Below are 27200 nucleotides of genomic sequence, written 5' to 3' on the forward strand. Positions count from 1 at the left end.
GGTGGTAGTTAACACTTCGGGGGTCATAATAATGTGCTTTATGTCCATGAGGTTTGAGCTGCACGGGTATATGCATAATCAGAAGTTATCAAATAGTTCCCTTACAATTTGTGCCTTTCCTTGGGTGTATATTTTATATCAAAATAAAGAATAAGCTGCAAACAGCTTATTCTTTTTGTAGATACGCATTCGGAAGTGTTTATAGAGGCAGTGTGTTGATGCTCTAAACTCACTTTGAAGTGGTCCAAAAATAAAGTGGACCGATGGATGGCTAAAAGGATAGGTGAATGGACAAAAAGAAAAAAAAAAAAAAAGGGAAAACGTAAAAGATATATTCTATATGGTGAGAATAGAGATATTTATTGCAGACAAGTCTTTCACCTTTTTTCTGTTAGAAAATTTGCAAAACATTTAAAAATTGATGAAGTGGGAAAATGTTGAAAGTATTGAAGAAATGATACAAAGAGTGACACAAATAACATCTTCGGAACTAATTATTTTCTTTTGTGCTAAGCGTAAAAATTGTGCAACCATATATATAAGCTATTCTCAAAGAAATGTTGAGTAAGAATTTCTCAATTGGTTTTCCCCATTATTTTTGAAGGATAGAAGATCAGGAAAAGAAAAGGGAGCTTCTTACAAATGCTGGAAGGGTTTTCAAGAATTCCCCAAATGTTACATTTAATACTTAGATAGTTACCCTACATTATACTATAACTTACAATATCTCCAATTGCTTCCTTCATTAAAATAATTTTTTTGTTAAATGCTCCTCTGGAGTTTGCTTAAGTATTAATAATTTAAAAATAACTCAGAAGAGATGAGGCCGATAACACCAATGAGGTCAAGAGCAACACTCACCCAGCTCAATGGTTCCTAAAAATATCCACACCGATCCAATTCTTCAGTTTTTTTTTTAAAACGTGCAGACCAATGAGTTTACATTTTAGTCATTTCTGGTGTTTGGGTTATAACAAATGTGGGCGAGCCCTTTCATTGGTGGCTTTTTCTAATTTTGAGTTTGCTCGATCAAATTCAATGTGAATTGAAATACATCTGAATTCTTGGAGATTATTCTTTGCAACTCTAAGACCCAGTTTCCAGATAAACGTGATGTGCAGAAGAGATGCATTAATACCAACCACATCTCAGGAAGTAAGTCCCTGAACTGGAGGAGCTTGCATTATAGGGGAGGAGAAAGTCAGTAATTAATTAAGGATAAATAAATAAGATAATTTTCCTGAGTGAAAATGATTGTTAAGACAAAGCCAGAGAAGAGAAGAATGATCCTGGTTAGAACAGCAAGAGCCAAGTGCAGGAAGGATGGACTCTTTCAGCAGGTAACATGTGAGTGGAGAATGAGAAGCAGCCAGTTTTGTGACAATCTGGGGGGAAATCATTCCAGCAGAGGAAATTGCAAGAGTGAAGGCTCTGAGGACGGACCAAGCTTGCAAGAGTGAAGGCTCTGAGGAGGGACCAAGCTTGCAAGAGTGAAGGCTCTGAGGAGGGATCAAGCTTGGAGCATCAAGGCACAGTGAGGGAAGGGGAACAGAAGCAGGGTGGCCAGAGATATCTGTAAAGGCTCTTGGGCAGGGGAGGCAGACTGGAACCCTTGCTGAGGTTTGAGGGCTGCAGAGAGCTCTTACTTCCCAATCTTGCTCTCAATCAGCCACAGGGCACAACCTCTTGCCTTTAAAGAGCAATCTTCACTTTCATTGGCTGTCTGCTGGGCTGTTTTATGATGACTTCTCTCCTTTAAAGATCATTAAAAGATGAGCCCGTCTGGCACCGACTTCCACATTCTTCCCCCGGAGCGCCGTGTGGTCTCTAAGAGCCTTTGGGATCTCACAATGAGGGGCTTTTACCCTTGGGTGTTTGAACCCAGCAGTAGTTGCTACTTACAAGCCATCTCATGTCTCATTTCTACATCCAAATGGCCCAGAGAAGGAGTGTAGGGCTGCCCAGGCACCTCCTTAGCTCTTAGTAGTGGGTGTGGAGCATGCTGCCTCTCAGTTCCTGAGTCTCCTGAGTAAAATGCAGCAGTCCCTAGTCCATAGGCTTATGGATATTGAATGAGATAATGCACTCATGACACCAGCCCATTCTGCTCACTGTAGATACTCAAAAATCCTTTTAATTAAAAAATTATTGTCATAATTCAGCCCAACTAATAATTCAGTCATATTTTATCTGATCTGTAGTCACAAAATATATTCTTATTATTCTCTTTATATCTTCTTTCTATCAAATCAACTGCAGTAATTTTTTTAATATGTCCTATATCTCTATTTTTTTACCCAGTGGATTAATGAAATCAATGACGGTGTATGATTTCATGCTGCTTTTATTTTCTGCACTGATATTTATTCCTAATGTGTGAAATTGTACATTTTATATATAGTCCAAAACAATCTCTCTTTCCTATGAACATGCACTTAAAAAGAGTTCTTAAGAGTCACTAATAACACAATTTTAAATTTAAAGAATAAATTTTTCCCACTTTTTCAAAATTGCCAATTTTCATTTTGCAGCCTCAGCAACCCGTGAAAAGAAATGATTAATTTTATAAAGTAGTGGCAGGCATAGGAGAATTCTTTTAATCCCAGAGGTATGAAAATAATGTACTTCTAAATAGCCGCAGAAAGATCATGTAAATTGCCTGTTTTTGTTACTGACCTAAATATGTGTAGTTTTGGGGAGGAGTACTTAGCTCTTGCAAGATCATTTAAAAAATGTCTGTTGTTCAATGTTATAATAATTTTTCTGGGACATATACTAGAGGATTATATTCTAGAACTTCTGACTTTTGAATATATAGTAGAACCTCTGTAAGTTGACCACCCAAGGGACTGTAACGGGGGGTCAATATACAGAGGTGGTCAACATAAGGAGCTCGGCTGGCACATTGAGTACATGTGGTGCCTGTTGAGTCCATGAAAAGTAGGTCAACTTAGGGAGGTGGTTAATGCAGGGAGGTGGTCAACTCTGGGGGTTCCACAGCACTTATAACTCATTAAAGTTTCTCACTTTGTGGCAAGCTTATTTTTCTCCTTCTTGGTATCAATTTCTACTTTCCTTAGTTAAAGTAAGAGAAATTCTCAACCACATTTTTCTTACTTTCTCATTTTCCCTCCTGAGATTAATCCTTTCATGCTCTGTGAGAATTCGAATCCAACAACGATGTCCAGACTCTGTTCTTACTTGAAGTTGATTTCTCTATTGTTTGAATGGAGAAAGGATACTGTGAATGTGTAATGTTTAATTTACTTTTACCCTTTATGGCATGATGAATAGAAGAATAAATGAAGAGTGTTTTGGACCTAGAGACGGAGGGAAGGCATCTATTCAAAAGAGCAGCTACCTCTGTCTACATCCTCTCACGTGATGTGTGATCTTCTAACTGCTTGGACGCAGCTTCCAAGTTGCAACCATTTCTTAGAACTATTTTCAGAATGTGGAAGTCTTGATGATAAAAAATGCTTTGCTTTTCAATTGCATTTACAAAAAGTGTGTGACTAGCATGCTGAGGTTCTGAATGTAACAATTACTCAGGAAGCTGCCGTGGCGGACCTTCCCGAGGTTCTCTATTTGGAGTGACGTGAGTCTAACAGAATAGTCAAATTTGGCAGAAGTTAATATTCAGTGCTTTGAATAAAGATTCGGGGTTTTGGAGGAATGTTGTCTTGGTCTTTACATTAATGTAACTCCAAAGAAAATGGCCTCCTTTTTGTATAGTTTCTGGTCCCTGCAATCCTATTCTCCACAGAGCAGACCAAGGGATCTTTTAAAGAAGTAAACCAGATCACGCTGCAATCCTGGTTGAAATTTTTCAAGGCTTCTGTTGCAATGAGAGTGAAATCCAAGCTCCTTTCCAGGGTCCACATGGTTCCTTGACTAAGGTCCCCTCCAGATCTCAGCTCCAGCCCCTTAACTGTCACTGTGCTCAAGTGACCATGCTGGTGTCCATCTCAGGGCCTCTGTCCTTACTGTTTCCTCTGGGGACCCTTTACCCAAGATCCCAGCACTGGCAGCTACTGTTCATTCACCTCCCAGCTCAAATGTCACTTCTCAAAACTATTTCATAATCTCTCCTTCAAATTCTGCATTCGGGAATAAACAGGGATGCTTCCAAGTATCCAAATCTGGAAAGGAAGTTTCTGGGAGAGTAGGAAATCTGGAAAAGTGGTGCTCCATTTCTTACCACATATCTGTTAAAAAAATTAGCTTCAGTGTATGTCATCTCAATGTTAAGTATTAAGAAAAACTTAACTTTTGATTTAGAGTATTTCTAATTATTTGTGTTATCTTGGCTAGACAAGTCAGTGAGCTGGGCAGGATCAAATCGAGGTAGTTCTTTGAATGTGAGTAACTTCAATTCCAGCCAGGAATATTACATTTAAAAATTTGTCGTCTGCTCAGTTTATTCATGCAATAGGTAATTACTGCACAGCTACTGTGTATCAGGTGTTTTCCTGAGCCTGCAAGAGTTTCTGCAGTGAGAAGTCCCTGCCTTTGGGGGATTTTTAGTAAGGGAAGAAATTTATTTAGTAAATAAATTTCTGCTAGTTCAGACAGTCAGGAGAACTTCTCTGTGGAGGCAATGTCTGAGCAGAAGCAAAATGAAGTCACCTTCTCCTAACAACTTTACATTCCTGAGAGTTAGGGGTGAAATTAGGTGTTTATTTTCCTTTTTGCTGTTTTTAGATCAATATCATTTCTATGGAAGTTGTTTTATATTCATGACTTTTGATGAGCTGCCATGAAAACACAGGAAACAAGTGGCAAACAAGAATATTATACAAAACATTGTGAGAAAACCTCTTTGGCCATATGGTGCTTTTCTAATCCTTTTACAGCTGCTTATGGAAAGGGAAGCTCATCAAAGAATAAGATCATGAGAAATGGAACCTTATTCAAAACTCAAATCAGAGCACGTTTACCTCTCCCTCCACACTCTGGGAATATACAAAGTACACACTGTTGAACAAAATGTTCTATCTTGACTCTAATTTACAAATTCTGTAAAATGTACCTTCACACTAGATGAATGTACACGTACTCAAACAATGAACAGCCAACATAGTCTCTGTATGAAAATAAAACCCACGGAGTATGAATATCAGGCTCTTACCGGGGGAGCTGCCGAATGTCTCCAGAATATCGTTCGTATTTGTACTTTACTACATACCAGTGAGAACTATAAAATTTACAAGCCTGAAAGAAAGAAAAGTTCCAATTATAAAGTAATCATTAAAAAATGCAGCTATCCTGGCCAAAAGTATGAATATAATTCTCATAATCTCATTATCTCAGGGCTGGTGTGAATGTGAGTGACTTTAATGCAGGAAAGGGGTTTGCTCTTTATAATCATTTTGCATTTTCCAGTGAAATGAAAACCTAATCTTTTCCAGACTCGTGGAGGAGGAACCATTTAACATATTTATTCTATCTTATTCCATCAAGGAAAACCTAATTTAGTTATGCTCAAATCAGACCAGAAATATTGTTACCTCAAGACTCATCATTGTTCACCTTTCCTTGGTAACCCCTTATCTAACAGTTCTTAAGAGTGAAAGATGTTAATATTTATATATTATATATAATTTATATATAATTATATTACATATATAATTATTTTGTCGTAAATTTAGCCTACTTCTTCCCTTATAAATCATCATCCTTGTCAGCCTGAAATGAGTTTCCCAGTTTCATCTCATGCTATCTAAGGCATAGCTCTGTCCAGGATTGCCCATAGATCTTACACACAGATGTGAATAAATGGTAGCCAAAATCTATTTTAAAAACAAAGTTACTAGCACAAAATAGCTGAGACATAGCAGTATGTGATGGCTGACTTTACATGATGGGAAATATTTTCCCAACACCTGCCCTTCACCTAGAACTGTACTAGCTCATAGCTTTGTGATGGGATTCCACCAGATGGCTTTTGAGACTCCTTTTTATTCTAAAATGACATGATTCTGGGGATAAACAACTACCATTACGATTGTAAGGACACCTGCCCTCTAGTATTAGTGGGAAAATAAAGAGCAGTAAACTTTCTGCGCTGGGAGCAACAAAGGACTGTGACTGTCTTTGTAACCAAGAAGGGGACAGGCAAAGTGTAGAGTTCCTGCAGCCAAGAGAACACTGGCACTGTCCTTACGGAAAAGGGCGGAGGGAGGGTGGCAGGTGGGCCTGGAAGAAACCCAGGTGGAGAGCACAGGGTCCGGGGATGGAGTTGGACAAGCACAGAAGGGGCAGGGAGTGGGACGTTCTCTCAGCACCACAGACTGATTTGTTCTGGGCCCACACAGAAACCAACTGGGGACGTGGCGCAAAACAAGGAGTGAGACTGGGACAAAGTGGGTGGAGGAGGATGGTGACCACAAGCACAGGACAAAAGATGGGGTCAAAAACAAAACAAGCTTTGTGCAGGGCAGTACTGTAGGCAATAGGGTTTATCCAAGTTGTGATTCTCCCTCATTGAAAATTTTCCGAGTCCGCTACCTGGCAGGGACAGCAGACGCTGCCGATCTCTGCAGCCTTCCATTGAGGTTCTTTGCCTCTGGCAGTGATTCGGAGCCCGCCAAAGGCCTGGGCCCGGGACCAGGCCCTGCCTCACTCCAGGCCGCATCTCTGCCGGGGGAATGGGAGGCCCTGGTGGCAGCCGCAGCAGCGGCGCCTTCACGTGAGGCCCTAGTCGGGGCCTTGTTTGAATTATTCTGCGCCGGAGACTTGGGGAAGAAGCTATACAAGGTACTCTGTCGGGACATAGCGACGGCCTGCGAAGCACAACCGTTCTGTTGGACCAAGCGCTTAAAGGTTTTAGGTGAAGAGGGGGGAGGAGACAAGATGGCTGACTGAAGCCAGCTTTCCACAGAGGCTCCCATCCAGAAGGAGAGTTAAAGGACAAAAATTCAGCAAGTAACCTGGTGGATTTGAGCTTCACTAAGAGAGAAGGTCGTAGAACGCACGTCAACCCCACTGAGGGAAGCTGCGACCACAAGGATACAAATAAAAGGTACAAAATCCATCACCAAGCAGACGGGAGTCCCCTCCCCCATGAGAATGGCTCAGAGTGCCCCACAAACAACCGGTCAGAGTTCAAAGGTCCTCCCACTACACTCCACGGGAGAGACCCTCTAAAAACTGAACCTACCTCCCCTACTAGGGTGCCACGGTGTCCTCCCGCCAGGCATAAAACTGTATACCTGTATATAGTCTCTACCTGGAATTCCGAGCTCCCAGCGCTCCCCTTCGCTCACACTGGGGTCTGGAGGCCAGTCCCGGTCGTTCGGTGGAGAGGGGACTGCACCAGAGTGGCAGTTCCCTAAGGCACAGAGTGACAGCCGTCTTTTGGTGACAATACGGCCAGGCATAAAACTGTGTAAAGCTCTGTGTGTTCTCTGCCCGCAACCCCAGGCTCCCAGCGCTCCCCGCACTCCCCTCTACTCTCGCTCCAAGGTCTGGAGGCCTGTTCCCCAGGGGTCCAGACTCTTGGGCGATTGCTTGAGGGGTGTAGACAGTGCTGGGCTGCAGCCTGTCGGTGCAGACTCTGGGGTACGGGAGTGGAGAGAGGACGGTTGGCTGGAGGGGAGCTACACCCGAGCAGCCGTTGCCTGAGCCATAAAGCAGCGACCCTCTTTTGCTAGCAATATGGCTCACTACCGAATATTCTGAAGCCACACCCCCTGTCTCCCTGGGCAACCAGAGACTCTGAGTTTGCCTGAGGAAACTCTAACTTGCAAACCAGGGAAACTCCCAGGGCGGGGCTGACCCAGAGGTCCGCTTTACTAAACCTAAGATGCACCTGGCCCTCAGGGGATCGTCAGCCTATAGACAATACAAGAGCAAAGACAAGCTGATTTGGAGCTCAATTCAGCTTCGCTTCTGCAGGGGAACCGCAGAGTTGTTCTGTTCTATTCTGTCAGTAACATTAATCAGGGGCGAGACTGGACCTGAGTGAAAACCCCTCAACCTTCATCAAGCACCTGAGGTTGTCAGGCCTCACCTCCTCCTGCTAGAGAGAGGCAGAGTGCAGTGGCCTGGCAGACTTCCTTGTGATTCAGGCAGGTACAAACTCCTGGAGTACCGATTCACTACAGGCAACTGGGTCAGCCAACTGCAGGGCTATCAGTGACTGGGTGTGACAGTGGTGCAAGGTGGGGAAGGAGGCATCAACCTTCCCAGACTGATCCATTGGCTGGGCTCCTCCTGACTCGACGAGCACTGGAGCAAGCCACACCAGAGTAGTCACCAGACCCCTGTGATCCAGTTCCCAGAGACCTCTTAAACTCTCTCACCCGAGACAGGTGCAGACTGAGACAATTGAGTTGGACTTTTGGAACTGAACCAATCGCCTGAGGACAAAACAGGTGGTGCCCTGGGTGCACGGTAGTAGGAAGGTTTGATTTTCCTTTTCCAATTGTTTGCCAGTGTGGGGTGGGATGACTTAATTGCTGATATTACTCCACATCTGAGACTTCAATCCAGAGTATCTGTTTCACTAGGGTGGAACAGAAACCAGCTGAAAACAAGACAGAACCACTTAGCCCCACCACACCAGACAGGGCCCCAGTTTCTCAGGCCACAACACTGTACAGGCCCTCGACAAAGCCAAAGGGGAAAAATATCAGAGGGAGTATAACGACCATGGGGTGGAATCAGCGGAAAAACTCTGGTAACATGAATAACAGAATAGATCAACCCCCCCAAGGAAAGATATGGCAGATGCAATTGAAGATCCCATTCATAAACAACTGGCTGAGATGTTAGAAATTGAATTCAGAATTTGGATTGCAGACAAGATTAATAAAGCGCAATTAGGAATTCGAGGAGAAATTCAAAAGTTGTCTCAAGAATTTAACGAATTTAAAGACAAAACCACCAAAGACTTAGACACACTGAAGCAAGATTTAGCATCCCTCAAAAATATGAAAAATACAGTAGAATCCCTCAGCAACAGAATGGAGAAAGAAGAAGAAAGGATTTCTGACATTGAAGATAAAGCCTTTGAACGTTCCCAAACTCTCAAGGAGGAAGAGAAATGGAGAGCAAAAATGGATCATTCTCTCAGAGAGCTCTGGGATAATTCGAAGAAGGCGAATATCCAAATCATTGGAGTTCCTGAAACTGATGAAGTGGCCTCGCTGGGCACAGAGGCCCTTCTGCATGAAATTATGAAAGAGAATTTTCTAGACATGCCGAGATATTCTGAAATTCAGATAGCAGACAGCTTCAGAACCCCAGCACGACTCAACCCCAATAAGACATCCCCCAGGCATATCATAATTAACTTCACTAAAGTTAATATGAAGGAGAAAATTCTCAAAGCTGCCAGGAGAAAGAAAACCATTACCTTCAAAGTGAAGAATATTAGAATGACTGCAGATCTCTCTGCTGAAACTTTTCAAGCCAGAAGAGGGTGGTTATTGACTTTTAATCTCCTAACACAAAATAACTTTCAACCACGGATCCTGTATCCAGCTAAACTGAGTTTCATTTATGATGGAGAAATTAAATACTTTAATGACATTCATATGTTGAAGAAATTTGCCATAACCAAACCAGCTCTTCAGGATATTCTCAGACCTATCCTCCATAATGACCAACCCAATCCTACACCACAAAAGTAAACTCACTCAGAAACTTCAGATCAAACTCCAATTTCCACACTGGTGAAAGGATTAAAAATGGCCACTGGACTTTTGAAAAACTCGATACCCAAAACTTTACCAGACTTATCAATATTTTCCATTAATGTGAACGGCTTAAACTGTCCTCTAAAGAGGCATAGGTTATCTGATTGGATTAAAAAAACTCAGGCCAGATATTTGTTGCATACAAGAGTCACATCTTAACTTAAAAGACAAATACAGGGTGAAAGGATGGTCATCCATATTTCAGGCAAATGGTAATCAGAAAAAAGCAGGTGTTGCAATTTTATTTGCAGATACAATAGGCTTTAAACCAACAAAAGTAAGGACGGACAAGAATGGTCACTTCATATTTGTTAAGGGTAATAGTCAATATGATCAGATCTCAATTATTAATATCTATGCACCCGACCAGAATGCAGCTCATTTTATAAGAGAAACTCTAACAGACATGAACAACTTGATTTCCTCCAGCTCCATAATCGTCGGAGATTTCAACAGTCCTTTGGCAGTGTTGGATTGATCCTCCAACAAGAAGCTGAACAAAGAAATCTTAGATTTAAACCTAACCATCCAACATTTGGATTTAGCAGACATCTACAGAACATTTCATCCCAGCAAAACTGAATACACATACTTCTCATCAGCCCATGGAACTTACTCCAAAATCGATCACATCTTAGGTCACAAGTCTAACCTCAGTAAATTTAAAGGAATAGAAATTATTCCATGCATCTTCTTGGACCACCATGGAATAAAACTTGAGCTGAGTAACAACAGGAATCTGCATACTCATACAAAAACATGGAAGTTAAATAACCTTATGCTGAATGATAGCTGGGTCAGAGATGAGATTAAGAAAGAAATCGCCAATTTTTTGGAACAAAACGACAATGAAGACATGAACTAGCAGAACCTTTGGGACACCGCAAAGGCAGTTCTAAGAGGGAAATTTATAGCACTGCAAGCCTTCCTCAAGAGAATGGAAAGAGAGGAAGTTAACAACTTAATGGGACATCTCAAGCAAATGGAAAAGGAAGAACATTCCAACCCTAAACCCAGTAGAAGAAAAGAAATAACCAAAATTAGAGCAGAATGAAATGAAATTGAAAACGTAAAAATAATACAACAGATCAATAAATCAAAAAGCTGGTTTTTCAAAAAGGTCAATAAAATAGATAAACCTTTGGCCAACCTAATCAGGAAAAAAAGAGTAAAATCTCTAATCTCATCAATCAGAAACAATAAAGACAAAATAACAACAGACTCCTCAGACATCCAAAAAATCCTTAATGAATATTACAAGAAACTTTATTCTCAGAAATATGAAAATCTGAAGGAAATTGACCGATACTTGGAAGCACGTCACCTTCCAAGACTTAGCCAGAATCAGGTGGAAATGTCGAACAGGCCCATATCAAGTTCTGAAATAGCATCAACCATACAAAACCTCCCTAAAAAGAAAAGCCCGGGACCAGATGGTTTAACATCTGAATTCTACCAAACCTTGAAAGAGGAATTAGTACCTATATTACTCAACCTGTTCCAAAAGGTAGACAAAGAAGGAAGACTACCCAACACGTTCTATGAAGCAAACATCACCCTGATCCCCAAACCAGGGAAAGACCCAACAAGAAAAGAAAATTATAGACCGATATCACTAATGAATATAGATGCAAAAACATTCAACAAGATCCTAACAAACAGAATCCAGCAACACATCAAACAAATTATACATCATGACCAAGTTGGTTTTATCCCAGGATCTCAAGGCTGGTTCAACATACGTAAATCTATAAATGTAATCCAGCACATAAACAAATTAAAAAACAAAGACCATATGATTCTCTCAATTGATGCAGAAAAAGCTTTTGATAATATACAGCATCCCTTCATGATCAGAACATTTAAGAAAATCGGTATAGATGGGACATTTCTTAAACTGATAGAGGCCATCTACAGCAAACCCACAGCGAATATCATATTGAATGGAGTTAAATTGGAATCATTTCCACTCAGATCAGGAACCAGACAAGGCTGCCCATTGTCTCCATTGCTTTTTAACATTGTAATGGAAGTTTTAGCCACTGCAATTAGGGAAGAAAAGGCGATTAAGGGTATCCATATAGGGTCAGAAGAGATCAAACTTTCACTCTTCGTGGATGATATGATAGTATATCTGGAAAACAATAGGGACTCTACTACAAAACTTTTAGAAGTGATCAAGGAATACAGCAGTGTCTCAGGTTACAAAATCAACATTCATAAATTGGTAGCCTTTATATATACCAACAACAGTCAAGTTGAAAAAACAGTTAAGGACTCTATCCCATTCACAGTAGTGCCAAAGAAGATGAAATATTTGGGAATTTATCTAACAAAGGACGTGAAAGATCTCTATAAAGAGAACTATGAAACTCTAAGAAAAGAAATAGCTGAAAATATTAACAAATGGAAAAACATACCATGCTCATGGCTGGGAAGAATCAATAAAATGTCTATACTACCCAAAGCAATATATAATTTCAATGCAATCCCTATTAAAGCTCCACTGTCATACTTTAAAGATCTTGAAAAAACAATACTTCACTTTATATGGAATCAGAAAAAACCTCGAATAGCCAAGACATTACTCAGAAGTAAAAGCAAAGCAGGAGGAATTACACTACCAGACCTCAGACTATACTACAAATCAATAGTGATCAAAACAGCATGTTATTGGCACAAAAACAGAGAAGTAGATGTCTGGAACAGAATAGAGAACCACGAGATGAATCCAGCTACTTACTGTTATTTAATCTTTGACAAGCCAATTAAAAACATTCAGTGGGGAAAAGATTCCCTATTTAACAAATGGTGCTGGGTGAACTGGCTGGCAACCTGTAGAAGACTGAAACTGGACCCACACCTTTCACCATTAACTAAGATAGACTCTCACTGGATCAAAGATTTAAACTTAAGACATGAAACTACAAAAATACTAGAGCAGAGTGCAGGGAAAACACTTGAAGAAATAGGGCTGGACGAGTATTTTATGAGGAGGACCCCCCGGGCAATTGAAGCAGCTTCAAAAATACACTAGTGGGACTTGATCAAACTAAAAAGGTTCTGCACAGCCAAGAACACAGTAAGCAAAGCAGACAGCCCTCAGAATGGGAGAAGATATTTGCAGGTTATGTCTCTGACAAAGGTTTAATAACCAGAATCCACAGAGAACTCAAACGCATTAGCAAGAATAGAACAAGAGATTCCATCGCAGGCTGGGTGAGGGATTTGAGGAGAAACTTCTCTGAAGAAGACAGGCGCACGTCCTTCAGACATATGAAAAAGTTCTCATCATCTTTAATCATCAGAGAAATGCAAATCAAAACTACTTGGAGATACCATCTAACTCCAGTGAGACTAGCCTATATCACAACATCCCAAGACCAGAGATGTTGGCACAGATGTGGATAAAAGGGAACACTTTTGCACTGCTGGTGGGAATGCAAATTAGTATATTCCTTTTGGAAAGAGATATGGAGAACACTTAGAGATCTAAAAATAGATCTGCCATTCAATCCTGTAATCCCTCTACTAGGCATATACCCAGAAGACCAAAAAGCACATCATAACAAAGATATTTGTACCAGAATGTTTATTGCAGCTCAATTCATAATTGCTAAGTCATGGAAGAAGCCCAAGTGCCCATCGATCCACGAATGGATTAATAAATTGTGGTACATGTACACCATGGAATATTATGCAGCCTTAAAGAAAGATGGAGACTTTACCTCTTCATGTTTACATGGATGGAGCTGGAACATATTCTTCTTAGTAAAGCATCTCAAGAGTGGAAGAAAAAGTATCCAATGTACTCAGCCCTACTATGAAACTAATTTAGGGTTTTCACATGAAAGCTATAACCCAGTTATAACCTAAGAATAGGGGGAAGGGGGAAAGGGAGGGGAGGGAGGGGGGAGGTGGGTAGAGGGAAGGGGAGTGGTGGGATTACACCAGTGGTGCATCTTACAAGGGTATATGTGAAACTTGGTAAATGGTCTGTAAAGCTAGTGAATGATGCCCCATGATCATATCAATGTACACAGCTATGATTTAATTAAAAAAAAAAAAAAAAAAAACTTTTCCCAAAAACACAACAGTGTCAAGACAGATGAATGTCCGGGCGCGGTGGCCCATGCCTGTAATCCTAGCACTCTGGGAGGCCCAGACCGGTGGATTGCTTTGCTTGAAATCAGGAGTTGGAGACCAGCCTGAGCAACAGCAAGACCCTGTCTCTAAAAATAGCCAGGTGTTGTGGTGGGCGCCTACAGTCCCAGACACTCAGGAGGCTGAGGCGGAGAATCACTTGAGTCCAAGAGGTTGAGGTTGCTGTGAGCTGTGAAGCCATGGCCCTCTACCCAGGGTGACATAGTGAGACTCTGACTCAAAAAGAAAAAAAAAAGACAAAAAAGAAAAGAAAAGATGAATGTAGGTAACAGTAGAAGAAAATTCAGGGGGTTTGTAAAATTATCACTAGAATGGGTGAGAAAGGTAAGCACGGTTAGCTAAAATTCAATGTATTAACTTGCTAATTCCTGAGCCAGTTCTGCAAAGAACATAATTCTGGAAAGAAGAGGGAAATTGAGCCTTAAAATGCTCCTTGGCTAAAACGTTTTATCTTTTTGGATAAAGATGCCAAGGCCCCAGACAAGGAGCATACGGGCCCACCACACCCCGAGCTGGGGAGCTGGAACATTCACGTGCATCGTTCTCTCTCCCCCTCGCTCTTATTTTCTTTTCTCTCCCCATTACTGTCATTCTCAGGCAAAATAAAATACATTATTAAGTGGAAAACAGCTTCTTCATGGTAACTGTATTCTGTTTGCTAGGATTTTATTGAATATTTTTGAATAATATGCATTGATGGTATTTGTTGCCATTTTCTTTTTTGTTGGATCTTTTCCTGGTTTTGGTATCAGAGTGGTAATTTGTTTTGTAAAAGAAGCGGGGGGAGGTTCCTCCCTTCTCAATGTTTTGGAGTAGGTTCTGCAATATAGATAGGAGTTCTTCCTTGAAGGTTTGGTAGAATTCTGATATAAAACTGGTCCAGGACTTTTCTTGATTGGAGGATATTTTTTATTGTTGTTGCAGTTTTGATGCTTGTTATTGGTCTGTTCAAGAGTTCTAACTCTTTCTGGACAAATAAAAAAACAAACAAACCCATAAAACCCATTCCTTTTTCATGTTCCTTTTCCATCTTTCTTCTGGGTACATAGGTTCACTTAGTTCCTCTGTAGGGTGTTTATTTGAATATGACTATTGCTTTTTATTTACTTAGTAGCGTATGCTGGAGATCTATACATTTGTTTTCTAATTTTATGGCCACTTTAAATAAGTAGAATAAAATATTATACACAAATTCACAAACTTAGTCTTCTGGTTTTGGAGATCATTCATCCATTAATTTGTTCAACAAACATTACTGAGTAAGTAGGCAGGCTTGCTCTAGGTCAGGCGTCCTCAAACTGCAGCCCGCGAGTCACATAAAGCGGTGTGAATTGTTTGTTCCCATTTTGTTTTTTACTTCAAAATAAAGTATGTGCAGTGTGCATAGGAATTTGTGCATAGTTTTTTTTTTTTTTTTTAAACAATAGTCTGGCCCTCCAACAGTCTGAGGGACAGTGAATTGGCCCCCTGTTTAGAAAGTTTGAGGACGCCTGCTCTAGGTGATGGGGATCCAGCAGTGAATGGAAGCTAAAAATCTATGCACTCTTCATGCCCATCTGGAGAGCTCATCAATACGCATGAAAATAAGTAAATTGCATTGTGTGTTAGGGAAAGGTCAGGTCAGGGAAAAAATGAAGCTGAGGACGGGGGATGGAGAGGGTTGGAGCAAGTGAGATGATTTAAATAGAATGTTTACATTTGAGCAAAGGCATAAAGAGGACGACAAGGGGTTTCTACAAGGTACAGTCACGTGCACGGCTACTTCCAGCTTGTGCCACTGTGAAAAAATGCCTCAGAGACTATCGTCACGCATGTGGCCTTTCTGTCTTCCTCCCAAACCCACCCATTTTGGACAGTTTTCTTAGGATAAAATGCTCAAAGTATTTTAAAGATCCTTTGAATAAAAATATTGCTTAATCAGTGTGTACTTTTTATAAGCAGAATGCAAATGGGTGGTATAGACCTTAACCAAGAGGCACTGGTCCTTGGCTAGTGTTGACTCCTGAAGAGACCTTGGTCAAATCATTTCATTTATTAGAATCTCAGATTTCTATGGAGCATTCAAAGTATTAGACTGGATTATGGATTCCTATCACATACTGTCTATCTCCACCCTTCCTGATCCAGAGGTGTGAGTGGGACATAGGCACCGACCCACCCACGGCCCTCTCTTGCCATGGATGGTCCCTGAGTCTGACCATGGTCAACATGTGCACTCAGGCGTATCACACACGGGGCTGGAATTCACAACATGCCACAGGCTTAACAGCATCTGAGGTTTGTTAATCTTGAATTTCACTGAACAAAAATGAATGTGGCACACTCTTGCATTAGGAAAAAAAAAAAAAAACTAACAACACTTTTTGTTTTCTTTCTTTTTTCTTGATTCACAAATGCTTGCTAGATACAGTACTCCTAGGCGCTTCCCCGGAATCCCAACAAGTGCTCAATGAGGTTTTAGTATTGCCATTTTGTAGATCAGAGAGGCAAGCTGAGACTGGATCCTACATGTGGTGGAAATAGGATTTCAAACGGAATTTGTCTGACTTAAAAAGCCCAGTAGCTCATTTATAAATTATTTGATAATATTCACTTAAAACACGATTATTTGGACCATTGTTCTGGATGTTTTGGGTGATGTTTTTGTTTCTATCCTAGAGTCAGACAGATTTGGCTTTTGAATTTTGGTTCTACTATTTATTAGCTGTGGGATTTCAATTAAATAAATAACTTAGTTTGTCTAAATTTCTTTATACATCTAAATAGTATCAACTTCACAAGGATCAAATAAGATTATTCTTGTAAAGTGCCTAGCATAGAATAAGCACTCAAAAAAGACTTGCTTTGAAAATGTCAGTTGTTTGATTCAATCTACCATTCACATTCACAGCTAATAATAATGACCTGCTTTTCTTGATTTATAAAAGTCAATTTTTAAAGAAATATATCTTATTACCAAATAATTCTGCTTTAGTCAAATTACCTCTGATTTATTTGCTGGGTTTCATGCATCTGGTGGGGCAGGGAGATGAGAATTAGGCTTTGGTAAGATGACTCTTAAGAATCCTTCTAAATCTGCAATTTCTCTGATTTGGAGAAAACCAGCGTATTTTACAAACACATTACCACTTCTCCTACAGAGTGATGCATTTTGGAAATGTTGTTCATAGAAGATTATTCTCTATTCTTTGCTCTAGGCCACACAGTCACTCTGAGGAGGTCATTAAAAGCTATTCTGATTGCAGCTCCTCTTTGTCCAAGAACTAAGTTAAAATGATCTGTTGCAAACTCAAAGTCACAGGCTACAACTCTGCTTGTCACAGTAAGAAAATGGCTCCAATTTTCCCTTCCTGACTTCCTAGGCCAGAGCACCTCATCTCCTTCCCACTGGAGGTTGCCGTAGCCTACTTCAAAGGTGAAGGCTGTGAATATTCAGCCAGAGCTTTCCGAGATGGTTCATTATTCCAAACACAATGTGCTGATTCATGTTATTCATTATGTTTGCTTGTTCAGACTTCACGCTTTCCATCTTTGCCTATATGTGTTCAAACATGAAGGCTGGCTAAGTCAACATGGGCAAAGCCTTTGTTCCAGAAGGCTAGAGTTTCCTAAACAGTCTAATCCTGTGGATCCTCTAGGGTTGGGAGTTAAAATTCAGATTTCTGGGTCCCATCTGAGATCCTCTGAATCATAGTTGCTGGAGTAGTGGTTCACAACCTTCCTAATGCTGCAGCCCTTTACTAAAGTTTCTGTGGATCGCCACCCACAGGTCGAGAACTGCTGTGCTAGAGGAAGACCTAGGAAATCGACATTGTAAGAAGCACGGGGAGGGGGGGGGGCGCGATTCTCAAAGAGGCGGAGAAATGTTGCTGCTTCACCGGGTGGAATCCATCACTCTACAGGAGCGAGGACAAGGCCTGGTCCCTGTTTGACCATGAACTGAATGCTATGGAGTCCTGGACTCACACAGTGAACCCCAGTGACTGGGATTACCTTATAGTTTTCACAAGTACAGACAAAACCTTTTAAAAGGACATACCAATTCCAGTACGGGCTTTATTTATGGTAGACATTCAATATTTATTTATTGAATGAATAATCTCCTATATCCTTTTCCCTCTAGAAATGACCAAACGCGACACTTTGAAAGCTCTAAAATTCTAAAAACTTTACGAATGAGTGGGCAATTATAAAGAACATACTGTCAAGAAAATATTTCATTTTTCTCCTTTTTCCTCTTCTTCAGAGAATCATTGGGATCAATTCAAATCATGTTATATATTGCAAATAGCAATTTGGGTTTGGCGATGCAATTTGTCCATCTCGTAAAGGAACTCATTATTAGATTCAGGTTATGTAGTAACAAGTAGGTAACAGATGGTTTTTTAGATGTGAAATTATTTTTCTTTCTGGCCATAGAGATTTATTTAATTATGTGACCAGGTTTTGCCAGAAAGATTAATGCAATCATAAACGGTGTCCACTTTATTCCCCAAAGGGATGAGGTGCTAATTTTCATATTCATGCCATTCTTTATAAAGTTTAGAAGTAATTATAGCTATTGTACAAATGTTGAAAATGAAGCATCACAAAATTGAGTTTAGGCAAATCATGTATTGAAAGAGTGGCTGGATAATTCATGGTCTACACTGAAACATTTCAGATTGAAAGGAGACACTTAGCCAGGCCAACATTTATAACATGAGACTCTTCCTACAAACCAGCTCATCTGGTTAGCCAATATATCAACATTTTAGAGAAAAAGAGAAAGGCACTGAAAACCTTAAAAAAAATCAGATCACATTATGTGTTCTTTAAAAATGTAATAAATTCTGCAGTGCAAAAACCAGTTGGGCAGTTCATGATATTTTTAAAAGTTCTACTAACTTTCTTGGGGGAGAAGTAAAAATTACAGAAAAAGAAGTAAAAAAATCATGTATTAATCAAAATAAATAATAGAAATATTGGCATAACTCAGTTTCAGATATCATGGTACAAACTCATTTAATGGGTTTTAATCCTTGTTTTAAAAAATATTGCTTGGTATTAGATAGTGTTACTATGTATGTAAGTATATACATGATGCAAAACAGAAGGTCATATCAAGTACAAACATAGGTCAAAGCCATTCTTAAACTATTTTGTTACTTTGAATTATAGAGGAGCCTAAATTATCATTCTGCACCTTCATTGTTTATAAATTGGAAGTGAACCAAAATATTTGGTTTCTCTTTTCAAGATGTGTTCTGTTCAGGCAGTTGAACGAACTATAAAATTAGACTTTCATAAATCATACCTCTGCGTAATCTGGGAACATACATTTTAATTTCCCAGCTAGATCTCACAAGTCATTTGTTAGGACATGAATAATGGATGGTACTAAAAAACATTGGTAATATTATGATCTAATCATTCTTTTCATGTAAGGCATAAAACCTGGGTCGTAATTCACTGGAATTAAAAATTTAAGATCAAGAAAGAGGGAAGGAGGGAGGTGGGTGGGGCCTTGGTGTGTGTCACACTTTATGGGGGCAAGACATGATTGCAAGAGGGACTTTACCTAACAATTGCAATCAGTGTAACCTGGCTTATTGTACCCTCAATGAATCGCCAACAATAAAAAAAAAAAAAAAGTTAAAAAAAAAAAATTTAAGGTCAAATATAAAATTGGGTCCTTTTTTATTTCTGTACTCCAAGGCCTCTGACTTGAACATCTGTGTTTTTACTCACTTACTGCCAAGCATTTTAGGATAATTTTTACTGCTGGAAAAGGAAGCCAGTTTCAAACTGGATTAGTTTTTTCACATTTGTAATAGAAATAAGACTATTATTCTAGGGGATTTAGTGAATAGAAAATAAATTTCTGCAGGATTGTGATCATGAAACACAACCAATTTGTTTTCAAAGTTTTCATCAATTTATTTTCAGATACATTTTGTCTTCATGCAACTAAAAAATAAATTCATTTGAATTCACCTTAATCAACTTTTGCCAACTTTGGTGTGTTTATTAATTTGTTCTGGCTGTGATAGAAAAGTAGTCATCACATATAAACAAGTGTAGGCCAATAGCAGATTTTGGTATCTTCATTTTCCCTTAAATTTTTTAAAGTCACAAAATAAACATAGCTTTCCTTGTGACTTATCTTTAAAAAGTGTACACAGAATCCAAGTCTACTAACATCAGAGAATGTCTTCATCGGTGAATTAACAGCCTCATTCTTAAAAAAAAAAAAAAAAATTCAAAATAAAGCAAAAACAAAAAAGAAAAGTTTTTTTGTTGATACTGATTTTATTAAGAAAAGATAAAACTTTTTTAAAAATCTGGAGCAGCCAAACAAACAAAAATCTGGAGCAATTTTTATACTTGCATTTTTCTCAGTATTCTAGAGAATTTAAAATGTTCATGAAGCTCCAATGTCATATTCCAGGAGTTGAAAAGTCCTAAAGTCAGACATACACTGTGCCTCTGTGCTTCAGTCTAAAGCTAATAAATGCGTTAGCGTCGTTCATTTGCTCTCTAACATTTCAAAATCAGAAAACGGAATTCATTTTTACCTAATTTATTTATACATGCAACTCCTCCTCCCAAATCATCTATTAAAAGACATTGTTATTTGTGGGCAAATTCGAGTGCACATTATTTTACATATGAGATTCAAAAATTTCTATAAAGTATACTAAACAAAGGCATTTTCATTAGAAGAATGACTTCTTTGTCAATGTATGTAATATGGAGTCCAAAATTAAAAATAAGGCATATGCTATTATTTTAACTATAAAAGCAAGAAAAAAAGAAATTATCTGTGTTTGCTTGAGATAAGATGAATTTTATTCTAGTTACATACATTTCTTTTAGTTAACCAAATGGAATGCATGAAGTACATTTTAAATTATACCCAACTCCCCACCCTCCCCAATTTTCTTCACTATTTCTGGGATGCAAGTTGTTTAGTATCTCTTACTTTCATGAAGTTTATGATGTAGTTTCCATCTTAATTATCTCCAGAATTAGCTGAATGCCATTTTTTGTGTGTGTGTCCAAATGGTGGAAGAGGAAGAAGAGGAAAGATTTTATTTTCAATATTACATTCATTTGACCCTATCATTTTTTCATGTTAATGACGTTTTTTATTATTTTTTTTTTTTTATTTTATTTTTATTGTTGGGGATTCATTGAGGGTACAATAAGCCAGGTTACACTGATTGCAATTGTTAGGTAAAGTCCCTCTTGCAATCATGTCTTGCCCCCATAAAGTGTGACACACACCAGGGCCCCACCCACCTCCCTCCTTCCCTCTTTCTGTTTCCCCCCCCATAACCATAATTGTCATAAATTGTCCTCATATCAAAATTGAGTACATAGGATTCATGCTTCTCCATTCTTGTGATGCTTTACTAAGAATAATGTCTTCCACGTCCATCCAGGTTAATATGAAGAATGTAAAGTCTCCATTTTTTTAATGGCTGAATAGTATTCCATGGTGTACATATACCACAGCTTGTTAATCCATTTCTGGGTTGGTGGGCATTTAGGCTGTTTCCACATTTTGGCGATTGTAAATTGAGCTACAATAAACAGTCTAGTACAAGTGTCCTTATGATAAAAGGATTTTTTTTCCTTCTGGGTAGATGCCCAGTAATGGGATTGCAGGATCAAATGGGAGATCTGTTTTTTTTTTGTTTTTTTTTTTTAATAAAGTAAGAAATATTTTGATACACAATTTAAAGATGAATAAATGGCCTACTGAATGATTTTTAACTTTGGTGCACATTGGGTATTCTGCCTTAAGATTTACAATATTTTTGGGGGGCGTACACCTTTTTCATTTTTCTTTTTGAGACAGGGTCTCACAATGTTCCCCTGGCTAGAGTGCAGTGATGTGGCCATGGCTCAAACTCCTAAGTTCAAATGATCTTTCTGCCTCAGTTTCAAAGTAATAGGAACTACAGGTATACGCTGTCTTGCCTGGTTAATTTTTTCTAATTTTTTTTTTTTTTTTATAGAGGCAGGGGTCTCACTGATGCTTATGTTAGTCTCAAACTCCTGACCTTAAGGGATCCTTCCACCTTGGCCTCCCAAAGTGCTAGATTAACAGTCATGAGCCACCACACCTGGCCTTATTGAGTTTACTCTTAAAGGTCTTGTAGGTAAAGGGACAACACCACACTAACACCTGGTTTGACAAGACAACACATCCCACATCTCTCCTGAATTTAACATGCTATAATCAGGTTGTGTTCACAACTTCTGAAACGGTTCTGTAAAAACCATCAATGACCCTGAATTGCCAAATACAGTAAGCCCTTGACCCTTCTGTGGTGATTTATGCCATCTACATACTCGCTCACTATTGACCCTTCTTTGATTTTGAGATAACAACTTCCGTTTCCTTACTGTTCTGCCCCCTCCCCTTCCACTCCTACACACATCCTCTTCACCTGCTCCAGGTGGGAATATGGCTTGGGGACCTTCCTTCTCTGCTCCAGGACAGCCCTCCTGGTGTCCCTGGGCAAGACTTCTAGGCTCAAAGCTTCAACTATCTGTTTGTTTTTTTTGTTTGTTTTGAGACAAATCTCACTCTGTTGCCCTCAGTAGAATGCTATGGCATCACAGCTCACAGCAATCTCAAACTCTTAAGCTCAAGTGATCTGTTTTCCTGACTCAGCCACCTGAGCAACTGGGCCTCAGGCACCTGCCACAATGCCTGGCTATTTATTTATTTTTAGAGACGAGGTCTTGTTCTTGTTCAGGCAGGTCTCTAACTCCTGAGCTCCCAGGGTGCTAGGATTACAGGCCTGAGCTACAGCCAAAGCTTCAACTTTCAAATCTGGAGTGACTGCCCGAAACTTCTGCGAAGGGCTAGGGAACCTGCAGCCTTGAGGCCACATGTGACTTTCCCGGTCTTTGAGTGTGGCCTTTTGACTGCATCTAAATTCTACTGAACCAATCCTTTTATTAAAAGTGGTGTAGCAGAGAAAGGCAAAGCTTTTCTTGCCTTAGGCCGCAGGTGCCCAGACCTTCCTGGAGTCTCTCTCTGCATGGCGGCAGGCGAGGGCATCTTCCTTGCTTCACCCACGCCCGCTTCAGCAATCTTCACTTTATTCTGTGCACTTTATTTAAGTTAACAGGACAGTTAATAGTCACAACTATTTAGCAAACAGCCCAAGCCGTAGTCATTGTTAACCCATTCCTTTTCTTCACTTTCTTTGCAGTCCCCATCTCCTGTCACTTCTATCTTTCTAATAGCTCTTTCCTGGCACCACAATCACACAGCCATGTCAGACTTACTCACTTCTAAGTCAGCTAATATGTTCTCTGGTCTGCCTTTAGTTGTTTTCTTCTGACATGGGAACCTGACCTTGTTTCTCTGTGTTAAAACAATACACCAGGGGGTGCTTGTTAGATTGTGTGTTGCAAAAAAATCTGATTAACTTCTGATGATATGTACCTCCAGGGCAAGGACTATCATCCACCTGGCACCATCAGCTTAGTAAATGATCAATGTTGAATAATTAAAATGGTCCAATATTTCATTCAATGTGTGATGTCCTTTATTGCATACGCTTTAGTTTTTAAAACAATGTGATCTACGGTAATCAGTGGGAGATGTAAATTTGCCTATTTGTAAAGACAGCATAATTGACTCCACCTAACTCTAAGCGAATTGCAAGTAGCTTAATCTTATCTACCTAAAGGAGGAGCTTGTTTGTGTCACTAGGACAAAAGAAAGAATAACCGGGTGGTGCCTGTTGCTCAGTGGGTAGTGCGCTGACCCCATATACCGAGAGTGGCGGGTTTGAACCCAGCCTCAGCCAAACTGCAACAACAAAAAAAATAGCTGGTGTCGTGGCGGGCACCTGTAGTCCCAGCTACTTGGGAGGCTGAGGCAAGAGAATCACTTAAGCCCAGGAGTTGGAGGTTGCTGTGAGCTGTGATGCCACTGCACTCTACTGAGGGCGATAGAGTGAGACTCTGTCTCTAAAAAAAAAAAAAAGAAGAAAAAGAAAAGAAAGAATAATGTGGTCATCAGGTAGATTGAGAAGAGAAATTGAAGGGCTAAAAGTAAAAAGCATTATGCCAACTTTTTGATCCTTATTATTATTTGCTTCAAACTTTGAAATTAATCTTGTTTATTATTTTTTGCTAGATGAGGAAAAGTCCATAGCAAAGTCACCACTGGGGATTGTGTGGAATTGAGTAATATTGTTAGATACTCTGAACAAAGATAGGCATTTTGGATACTAAAGAAAAGAAATAAGAATGGAGATGTCTGGCCATGAGGAGAGACAACTAATGTATTTGATCTTTGGTGGGGCTTTAATAGTCCCCTTTTCTTCATTAGCATCTCATGAACGAAATGCATGGATAGCTCATCGCTGATTGTGTTTTACTTGAATGATATTGCACCCTTACTTTCCTGTGATCTCCACGGCTCAGCTTTATATCAGTGTTTTCTCAGAGGTGTTTCTCAAGATACACAAGGAAAACTAGACAGATTTTCTACGTGCCCAGATAAATTTGGGTAATGTTTCATTTCATATTCCCTTCTAAAACAGTCTCCATGGAGATTAGCTAATTGAAGGCTCTTGAATGTGTGTGTGTGTGTTTGTCTGTCTGTCTGCATGTGAGAACATCCTGCAGACCCAGATTTTTGTAGAACATTCTGTGATTACGTAAAGCTGGTTTCTGCCCTGAGTCAAACCATACATTCTTTTGTTTTTTAGTTTGAATTTCATAATGACTCCTGGGGATTTCAACAACATTTAACTATGCCTTAAATGTGATTTGTATTTTCCATTTAGTCTTGGGTCCTGTTTTCATTATTTTTCTTTCCTAAAAAAAATACTGATGTAAACACAACCAGCTATTTCTGGTTTTGGAGACTCTGCTTAAAATCTGAACTTTCCTTTGTCTCTATACACCAGCACTATCATCTAAATGATGACAGTATGTATCCTTATGTGTATATGTGCATGTATATGCAAATGTTAATATACATGTAGATAGATATAAATAATATTAGATTTTTTTTCTTTTGATGTTTTTTCCATGCCATACCTGTTGATTCCCCACGTGTTTTATGCTGTGGCCAAAGGGAGACATAGATCCTTAAATTAATCACTTTCTCGTTATTTCATCATTATTCTACTCCTGCAGCTGGATTGGTTTCCAGAAATCAGAGAGGGCTTTGTTGTCAGAGCAACTTGCTACCTTAGTACTTTGTCAGTACTTCTCTTAGCCGTTCTGCTGAAGTGGTCCCTGGACTTGGGTATCCTCTTGAGCCACTGCATTATTCTCAATTCTCTGCTCCCTCATCTTCTATTGCTAAGAGAGACCAAACCAAGAGCTTCATTCTAATTAGCATGCTGAGCTTCTGGCTTTATACGGTCCCTTTGTGTCAATTAAAATGAAAACTTTGCTACGGAAGTTTTGCTTAGGAAATCCTATCCTAATATCCTATTTATAGATCCCTTAATTTTCCCCCAACCCCCATTGCAGTTGTGCTTGTTTTATCACATAAAAGTTCAATTTTTTGTAACACTATAGGCATTGATTTTTAAGCCATATGTGAGGGTCAGATAATCTTCCTCACTAGTTATTTTTTAATCTAAATGTTTTCATACCATTGCTATATATTTGTTGTGAGAAACACAACATTAGAATTATTAATAACCCCCTATTTAAAGATGAAGAAACTGAGGCAGAAAGGTATTCACCCTATAGCTTGTCAAAATGAAGGCTATTTTCCCTGTGAGCAGTGGAAATACCAGCATCAATCCAGGCCATGAAGTACAATGAACTTACCAAAGGTTAGAGACAAGAAAGCAGGTGCGAGCATGGAGCACAGGTCAGAGAGGGCTGACCTGAGTCCTGGCTGCAAGGGAACTGGGGTGAGTCTGTCAATCATTCAGAATCTTTTCTTGGCTATAAAATGAGGTAACCCATGTCATAGAATGTACAGAAAGGATACTTACAGTGCTGTTCAACTATATTTTGATGTTAATGTAACTGTGAAGTGATTTAGTGGATGTGAAACTGGCGTACTTTCTTTTTTGAGGAAATAACCTTAAATTTAATAGATAAGGAGAATTAAAAACCGATAAAACAGAAGACTATTTTACTGAACTCTCATTAAAAATATGGAGTCATTCAAGATTAAAAAAATAAAAGAAAACCTGATGTCTTTCACAAGAGGCTGAGAATTGTCAAAGTAAAGTGAAGTGAGAGATAACTCAAATTTTTTATCAAGCTGGATGAGTTTAAACTAGATTCTTGCCAATTTGCTGCATAGCAATGATGGTATTGGTCCTTGCCACCCCTCAGGGGGCTACAGGGCAATTTAGTACAGGATAACCCCCAAAAGTTGCTTTATCCAGCAGCCACATGTTGCTATAAAACCCTACAGATGTCAATGAATTCATTTCAATGCTGGCTTAATCCAGTTTTAGAAATCTGGCTAGCATTCTTCCTCGCGTAGTCTGCTGATTATCCACAGCAGAGTCACCTGGACAAAAACTGCACTGGGGATGTGAGGGAGAAGACGAAGAGAAGTATTCTTTCCAGAAGAATATAGCAAATTTATAGCAAAGCACCACGCTGGCAGTTAGCACTGGGCTTGAGAGCTCAGGGGTGGGACTGGATGGCACAGGTCCAGATGCCGGCTCTGCCTCTTCTTAGCTGTGTGATATTGGCTGGAAAAGTTTCTTTATCTTTCTCTGACATGGTTTCCTTGTCAATAAAAGGTAAATGATGATGATAATGATGAACACATGTTTGTAATTACTACAAGTAAAGGGCTTAGAAGTCTATCTGGCACAAAGTAAGTAGTCAATAAAGGTTAGCTGCCGTTAGCAAATGAGGTCAAGACTTTTTGCAGACTAATTCTCTGGGGTCATTTCTCAGTCTTAAACCAGCTCTCTGATGACCCCTTCCTTTTTAACTACTGTCTCCAGGTCTATTTATGCTCAATTATCATTATGAGATATTTATAAATAGGGTTTACCTTCTTCCCATCCTATAAAACGCAGGTTTCACTTTATCTCCATTTTTAAATCAAGCCCAACTATTGGAGTGTTTGCAGGATTTTCACTGCTGATGATACAGAAAAACTAGCAGGAAATAAAATAGTTTCTTTCCAGGCTTCTTCATCTTCCTTTTTCCTACCTTAGATCCCTATGGTTAAGAAAAGCATGACAATAAGATTCATTCTTGTTGCAAAAGAGAGCTGAATGCTCCATTCTGAACTTAGCAACATTAAAGTTTGGCAGACATTTGGGGTCTAAGGTAAAAAGGACTGTGCTCTGTTTCTCTGGGAACAGATTATAGGAG

At 39.4% G+C, this 27200-nt stretch overlaps 1 protein-coding gene across 10 annotated transcripts in view; it reads right to left on the reverse strand.

The window, feature by feature from the left end:
• The window catches only part of DOCK10 (dedicator of cytokinesis 10), a 277597-nt gene that overhangs the window by 118775 nt on the left and 131622 nt on the right, over positions 1 to 27200 (reverse strand). For all 10 annotated transcript variants that reach the window (XM_053597597.1, XM_053597595.1, XM_053597593.1 and 7 more), the window contains exon 4: positions 5132 to 5214. In XM_053597597.1, coding sequence (XP_053453572.1) covers positions 5132 to 5214 — 83 coding nt within the window. The remainder of the gene's footprint in view (positions 1 to 5131; positions 5215 to 27200) is intronic.

This window comes from Nycticebus coucang, chromosome 7, assembly GCF_027406575.1.
Source record: "Nycticebus coucang isolate mNycCou1 chromosome 7, mNycCou1.pri, whole genome shotgun sequence".
Taxonomy (NCBI): domain Eukaryota; kingdom Metazoa; phylum Chordata; class Mammalia; order Primates; family Lorisidae; genus Nycticebus; species Nycticebus coucang.